The sequence below is a fragment of the Triticum urartu genome, chromosome 1A (assembly GCF_056163025.1).
Source record: "Triticum urartu cultivar PI428250 chromosome 1A, HENAU_Tu73, whole genome shotgun sequence".
NCBI classification, from domain to species: domain Eukaryota; kingdom Viridiplantae; phylum Streptophyta; class Magnoliopsida; order Poales; family Poaceae; genus Triticum; species Triticum urartu.
In genome coordinates this window covers 462512346-462520628 of record NC_141873.1, presented here as the reverse complement: position 1 = coordinate 462520628, position 8283 = coordinate 462512346, and the positions used below count along the sequence as shown (strand labels likewise).

At 49.2% G+C, this 8283-nt stretch overlaps 1 protein-coding gene across 1 annotated transcript; it reads left to right on the top strand.

The window, feature by feature from the left end:
- Nucleotides 1-6138: 6138 nt before the first annotated feature.
- LOC125518917 (NAC domain-containing protein 48) lies at nucleotides 6139-8038 on the top strand. Its single transcript, XM_048683810.2, has 3 exons — nucleotides 6139-6520; nucleotides 6629-6903; nucleotides 7328-8038. The coding sequence occupies exons 1-3, from the start codon at nucleotides 6322-6324 to the stop codon at nucleotides 7736-7738; spliced, it is 885 nt and encodes a 294-aa protein (XP_048539767.1). The 5' UTR covers nucleotides 6139-6321; the 3' UTR covers nucleotides 7739-8038.
- The last annotated feature ends 245 nt before the right edge of the window (nucleotides 8039-8283 follow it).

The following is an 8283-nucleotide window of genomic DNA, read 5'->3' as shown; positions in this document are numbered from 1 at the left end:
TGGGTTGGCGTATTTCGAGATTAGGATTTGTCACTCCGATTGTCGGAGAGGTATCTCTGGGCCCTCTCGGTAATGCACATCACATAAGCCTTGCAAGCATTACAACTAATATGTTAGTTGTGAGATGATGTATTACGGAACGAGTAAAGAGACTTGCCGGTAACGAGATTGAACTAGGTATTGGATACCAACGATCGAATCTCGGGCAAGTAACATACCGATGACAAAAGGAACAACGTATGTTGTTATGCGGTCTGACCGATAAAGATCTTCGTAGAATATGTAGGAGCCAATATGGGCATCCAGGTCCCGCTATTGGTTATTGACCGGAGACGTGTCTCGGTCATGTCTACATTGTTCTCGAACCGTAGGGTCCGCACGCTTAAAGTTACGATGACAGTTATTATGAGTTTATGCATTTTGATGTACCGAAGTTAGTTCGGAGTCCCGGATGTGATCACGGACATGACGAGGAGTCTCGGAATGGTTGAGACATAAAGATTGATATATTGGATGACTATATTCGGACACCGGAAGGGTTCCGGAGAAGTTTCGGATAAAACTGGAGTACCGGAGGGGTTACCGGAACCCCCCGGGGGGTTAATGGGCCTTATGGGCCTAATGTGGAGAAGAGGAAGGGGCTGCCAGGGCAGGCCGCGCGCCCCCTCTCCCCCTAGTCCGAATTGGACAAGGAGGGAGGGGCGGCGCCCCCCCTTTCCTATTCTCCCTCCACCTCTCCTAGTTGGACAAGGAACGGGGAGGGGAGTCCTACTCCCGGTAGGAGTAGGACTCCTCCTGCGCCCTCCTCTAGGCCGGCGCACCCCCCCCTTGGATCCTTTATATACGGAGGCAGGGGGCACCCTTGGACACACAAGTTGATCCTCGTGATCGTTCCTTAGCCGTGTGCAGTGCCCCGTGCCACCATATTCCACCTCGGTCATATCGTTGTAGTGCTTAGGCGAAGCCCTGCGTCGGTGGAACATCATCATCGTCACCACGCCGTTGTGCTGACGGAACTCATCCCCGAAGCTTTGCTGGATCGGAGCCCGGGGAGCGTCATCGAGCTGTACGTGTGCTAAGAACTCGGAGGTGCCGGAGTAACGGTGCTTGGATCGGTCAGATCGGGAAGAAGACGTACGACTACTTCCTCTACGTTGTGTCAACGCTTCCGTTGCGATCTACAAGGGCACGTAGATCATACTCTCCCCTCTCGTTGCTATGCATCACCATGATCTTGCGTGTGCGCAGGAAATTTTTTGAAATTACTGCGTTCCCCAACAGTGGGCCCCGAGCGGAGGCGGACGGAGTCCTCGGGCGGCGGCGAGCGGAGGTCCCGAGTGGTGGCGGCGGAGGCCCTAAGCGGTGGCGAATAGGAGGTGGATCCGGCCGACGGCGATGCAAGGCGCAGCGGAGGAGGAAGGGCACGCTCGCTGTGCGACGGAGGAGCAGCGACGGGATTAGGCTGCGGCTGGGAGGAGCCACGACAGAGGAGCCTTGGCGGGGAGGAACCGCTGCAGGGAGAGGAATGGCAGCGGCGGCGACGGTGAAGAGGAGCTGCCGCAGGGGAGTGCCCGTGCGCAGCGGGGAAGGAGCTGCAGGGAGAGGAATGGCGACGACGACGACGGTGAAGAGGAGCTGCCGCGGGAGGAGTGCGTGTGCGCGATGGGTTGAGCGGCGGCGGGGGAGGAGCTGCCCATCGAGCTCGAGATGGACCGCAGGAGGAGGAGGCCCGGTAGTGAGTTCTCCTCGGCAGCGCCATGGACGCGTCTGGCGAGGCAGGTGGTGGCGGGGAGGCCGCGACAACGGTGAGCAATAGGTCCCGCCACACAACGCTGGAGGAGCCTCGCCTCCGTCGATTCCCTTCCTCCGCGTCCATTCTACGACGACGTTCGTCCTCATCGTGGATCCCGTCACCGGCGTCACGTCTGGCCACCCCATGGAGGAGGAGGTCGTGGCCATGCCTGTTCTCGCCGGTGAGTCGCTGGTCCATTCGCTCGAATAGCAGAATTCGTGTATATGACTAGTCCACATGATGGCAATTTTTGTATAGGATCTTATGGCAATTTACATGAGCTGAAATAGATTATATTGAATGTTTTTGCCATGGCAAATTTGTTTTTCTCATCAATCCAATGTTCAAATTAACATAACCATGGCAATTTTTCTGTAGCATCACATAGTAAATTCATACATTGTTGAATAGATGCTACAGAATGTGTTTGCCATGGCAAATTCCATGTATCATGTACAAATTTTTCCCACAATTTGTTTGGTCACATGGAAAATGTAGGATTGCTCTTTATTTGAACACACGACATTTTCGTAAAACATGGCAAATTCTGAAATTTTATACAACATGTCAAACATACTTCAAGTAACATGGCAAACTGAATGTTGGATCAATAGTTGCCATGGCAGTTTTCGTTATGAGTAGTTCTGATGGGGTAGAATTGCTATGAGTTGTTTCCATGGCAAATTTCTGGAGTAATTGTGATGGCAAAATTATATAGTAGTTGCCATGGCCGAATTTGCTATGAATAATTGCCATGGGACAGAGTTGCTATGAGCTTCTGCCATGTCAAAAATTTGGAGTATTTTCCATGGCAAAAATATGTGTTTTGTGTGATCTGTCATTTCATACTGATGTTAATGTGTCTACAATTCCACTTCTTATCAATTTGCCATGCTTTTAAATAAATACATGGCAACTATCCTACTGTTTGGCGCTGAAAATTGCCATGTGTTCTGATATGCCATACGATACGGCAGTTAATGCATTTACATTTGCCCTTTCATCATTTTGCCATTCTACTGAATAAATAGATGGCAACTTGCCCTATGTGTGGAACTGTAAAAACTTGCGTTGTTTGCCATGTTTTTCAAACCACAACACATCCTTTTTTTTCAAATTTCTGAGTAAATACATGGCAAATCCCTCTCTATAAAAGCCTGAAATTTGTCATGTTTCATGTTTGTTATGCCTGTTAACAGGTACCAAGCAATTGGTATGCTACTGTACCAAATGCTTGGCAACTTCATCGGATCCATAATCCATCAATTGCCATGGCTGAACTTTTTTTTGCCATGTTTGCCATCTTCATGCCAACCACAACCCATCATCCTGTAATGGTACTAAATATAGACATGGCAACTCCCCCATGTTCAATCAGCCTAATTTTGCCCTGTTCGTTTCATGGCAGATGGCAAATCACCCATATGTATGTACATTTTCCTACTTAACAATTTGGCATGCTACTCACTAACTACATGGCAATTTCAATGTTACTATCGTGGCAAATTTAACTCATATAACATGGCAAATCTATCTTTTTTTCATGTACCACAACATTATTACTCCATGTGCCATGGCATTTTGACTTTGCACTTGCCATGGAAATTTGTTTTTGATCATTTTGTTTGTGTTATTTTCACATACACGACAATTTTATTACGCAAAAGATGGCATTTTCGTTGAAACTAACATTGCAAGATGAAACATGCATTTTCCATGGCAACATTTGATCAATTTTTTATTACTTCACATTCTTGGCAAATTTCATGTAAAATTTGATTAAAAAAACACGGCAATTTTTGATACAATTCTGCCATGGCAAGTTTCTCGTTCATACTTGATTCCAACTTTTTTGTGTTTTTTTACACGAGCTAAATCCATCATACAAAACACGGCAATTCTTGATACGAATCTGCCATGGCAATTTTTCTTGTTCATACTTGATTTTGAACTTTGTAAACGGGGCCACAACAATTCTTCTTTTTTACAACATGGCAATTTCTTTTTGAATGGGACCATGGCAATTTTTTAGTGCATGCATCATGGGAATTATAGTTTATGGATCATGGCATTTTTTAGTCTATGCCTCATACAAATTTTCTATTTTTGAAAGCGACCATGGCAAATTTTCTTTCATGCCAGTTCGTGGAGCATGGCAATTTTTCGTCCTTCTTTGCAACATGGAAAATTTTCTTTTTGAATGGGACCATGGCAAACTTAGTGTATGTATCATGGCAAATGTAGTTTACGGGGCATGGCAAATTTTCTTTCTTTTTTGCAACATGGCAAATTTTCTTTTTTATGGGACCATGGCAATCTCAGTGCATCTTTCATGGCAACGGTAGTTCATGTAGCCTGTCAAATTTTCTTCCTTCTTTTACAACCTTGCAAATTTTGTTTTCGAACAGGACCATGGCAAACTTAGTGTGTGTATCATGGCAAATGCAATTTTCGGAGCATGGCAATTTCCAATTTTAAGGACCATGGTAAATTTTCTTTCCTTTTTTTGCAACATGGAAAATTTTCTTCTTTGAAGGGACCATGGCAAATTTAACGGGACCATGGCAACATTAGATTTACTCATGTTTCAAAAATAGATACCATCGCAATTTTATTTGCCCCATGGCAAATTAAGTTCAAGCATGGCAAATGTAGTTTAAGGATCGTGGCAATATTCTTTTCCTTTAGCAACACGGCAAAAGCTACTTTTCATTTGACCATGGTAATGTAGCTCCTCCCCCGGCCTAGACGTCGACTAAGATGCCTACCAGGAGATCGTCCTCCGTGATGACGACCATGAATTTTTTGTTTTGTTTTTTGAAAACATGGCATTTGTTTGAATTTTATGTGATGGCAAGTCGATATGCACCCCCGCTGCAAAACTTGTCATTTTTTAGCTTGGGAAACAACAATATTTTCCATGGCAAATTCATACAATTTGCCATCATATAGCAGTAGATATGTCATGGCAAATTTTCAACCAATTTTTACCTTGGGTATATTCAATATGCAGGTTTTGATTTGGCATTGTTTACTACTTAGACCATGGTAATTCCAGTACTTTTAGACCATATAATTTTCATAATCAGATCAATAACAGCAATTTTAATAGAAATCATTCGTATACAGCAACTCTATCAAACTTGTTGCGCCATGGCATTACACATAGGATATATGTATATATATCATTTTGTACAATACTTTTCCATATACACTTTGCAAACTTGTTGCCATGGCAAAAAAAATCCAACATATGTCAAATTATTTTTGTTGGCACCTATGTACTATACGGTAACTGTATTGTTTTGAATTTTTATAAACACATGTTCTTGATGCTGTTTTTTGGCTTGTTTTAGTGAAGCAATAGGTAACTGCGCTGCACGTGCTTATTTCATTGCTGGGCTGGCTAGTTCAGTGTCATGTCGGGCCAACAGAAAATCATTCGGTATGGGATCGATCCCGCACGAAACGTGTACGTTGACATAGGGTGTGTGGTAGGGTGCTTCTTCTGCCACAGCTGTGGGCGGTTCTACTGTTCGCCCACACATGCCACGTGTGGACTGTTTCCTACTCACACCACACACGATGTGTGGGCGGGTGTTGCTCCCATCACACGGGTGAGCGTTATCGGCGTCCAATTTTTATTATGCTTAGTGTGCTTTGTACTTCCATGAAATCTTTCCTATACAATTCTTTATAATAGGGCCGAGTCTTTCTCACAGAAAAGTACAATAAGAAGTGTTGTGGTGGCAAGCGTTTTTATGTTCGCGGCAGGCATTCTAACGTGAGTCACGCACTCTTCGCTCCATGGGGTGGCACTAAAACGTGGACGAGCGTAGAGCATGTACGCGCCTCAGCCCTTTGGGGCCCCGAAGAGACGACCGCACACGACCTATACAACCGTATACAACAATACTGCAGTTACGTTAGGGTCCCAAAAAACAAAAAACAAAAACCTAAACTAGTCATACGCTCCAACTGACACCCATGGAGATCCGTACCTTTCTGTTTTTTTTTTGCATGGTGTACCTTTCCGTTTTGGCAGCCCCTCCACCACGTGTCGCGCCGGCAACGGCCGCACGTTCCGTCGTGGGGCTCGCAGACTACCCCGAAACGGAACACCTGTCCACGTGCTCGAGCCGCCGTTGCACCGGGAACGGGCCCCACACTGCCGCCTCGCCGCTCCTGGCCGCGCCCCGGCCGCGCGCGCGCGTGCGCGTCCAAGCGCCCTGGCGTAAGCAGTGACAAAAGCCGCGCCCCGACCGTCGGATGCCCTCCACGTCTCGCCGCGAACGGCATCCCCTCGGCGCGCCCCGCGCGCGCGCTCTATATATGGCGCGCGTGCCGCACTGCGCATGGTTTCATGCTCTCCCCGCCCCTTCCAGGACCAGAAGCAGCCCCTCGACCGTCCGGTTTATTTATCGATATCTGGTTTATCGCAGCAGTTTGGAGCTGTCTGATTCGATTCGAGTAGCTAGCTTAGCTCTATATATCGAGCGATTAGTCGGCGACCGAGAAGGATCGAGGAGATGAGCGGCGGCGGCGGCGGAGGATCGGCGGCGACGCAGGGGCAGCAGGACCTGCAGCTGCCGCCGGGGTTCCGGTTCCACCCGACGGACGAGGAGCTGGTGATGCACTACCTCTGCCGGCGCTGCGCCGGCCTGCCCATCTCCGTGCCCATCATCGCCGAGGTCGACCTCTACAAGTTCGACCCATGGCAGCTCCCAAGTACGTCCTCCATGCCCCGGCGCAGCATGCATGCATGCATGCCTAGGTAGCTCACGCGGCGGGATGATCTAATCGTTTTTGCGTCTGCGTGTGCGTGCGTGCGTGCAGGAATGGCGCTGTACGGCGAGAAGGAGTGGTACTTCTTCTCCCCGCGCGACCGCAAGTACCCGAACGGGTCGCGGCCGAACCGGTCGGCCGGCACGGGCTACTGGAAGGCCACCGGCGCCGACAAGCCGGTGGGCACGCCCAAGCCGCTGGCCATCAAGAAGGCGCTCGTCTTCTACGCCGGCAAGGCCCCCAAGGGCGACAAGACCAACTGGATCATGCACGAGTACCGCCTCGCCGACGTCGACCGCTCCGCCCGCAAGAAGAACAGCCTCAGGGTACGCCCCATCCCACCCTCTGACCTGCGCACAGTAGGTGGTCCGAACTGTGCGAGAATCATCTTCAATCAATCCCACTTAACTTTGTCCTCTTTGGCATCATCTCGAACGATTAGATAAGGAGTCGGTTATCGTCACGTATCGATCGTACGTGGAAGATAAGTGGGGCTTAGTTAATTGTTTACGATCCTTGTCACGGGCAGCTCTCTCGCCGGTGTGAACGGTGGAGATGCCGGCGTGCGTCATCTCTTCCGCCCGCCAATTATCTCCCGCGCTTTGTGCGCCGCGATAGCGACTCGTTTCCAACCAGTGTCACCTTCCGATTAGTTTATGATTATGATGATGGATTTATATTGGAATGTTCATGTTAGAGAGATGATTTTGGTTCTGAACATGTCGATCGATCTTTTTGTGGTGGCTGCAGTTGGATGACTGGGTGCTGTGCCGGATCTACAACAAGAAAGGCGCCTCGGAGAGGCCGGGCGCCGGTGACCGGACGGCGAGCGCGAGCCCCGGGCACGCGGCCGTCGGCTCGCCGCCGGAGCAGAAGCCGGCCCTGCTGCCGCCATACGCGCCGCAGCCGTTCTCGGACCTGGCGGCGTACTACGAGGTGAGGCCGTCGGACTCGATGCCGCGGGCGCACGCCGACTCGAGCTGCTCGGAGCACGTGCTGACGGCGTCGTGCGAGCGGCCGGAAGTGCAGAGCCAGCCCAGGATCTCCGAGTGGGAGCGCACGTTCGCCTCCGCCACCCCGGGCGTCAACCCGGCGGCCGGGCTCCCCGCCGGCGACCCGCTCCTCCAGGACATCCTCATGTACTGGGGCAAGCCGTTCTGAGGCTCCGGCTCCGTGGCTGTACGTGTGGTTTGGGTGGGGCTTGGGAGGGAATCGATCGGGGTGACTCGGGCGAGCCGCCGGCCGGAATCTATCGGCAGGAGACACTCGTGGCCGTTGGATGGAAGGTATCAATAGTGCACAAGGAGTTACGGACGGCGGCGATGAGACGCGGGAGCCCCGGTGTGTTCGAGGAGGGACGCGGAGAGTACTGTACTTGGTATTGGTGTATACGGATTTGAACTAAGCTGTGTATATGCGATTGATTTGGAAATGGTTTTTTTTGTTTACATTGCTTTTTTATACCTTTGTCTTGTTTGGGAGATGTGCATGGTATCGGTACCATTGGAACGGGAATAGGTATACTTATTTATTTTCCCGTGCGATCTTTTTCCGCAAATACGCAAAAGATTTGCGCATCTTTTTAGACTAGTCATAGTGAAAAGTAATTTAGAGTACTATTCCTCCGTTTCTAAATATAAGTCTTTTTAGAAATTTTAACAAGTGACTACACACGAAGCAAAACGAGGAAATCTATACTTTAAAAT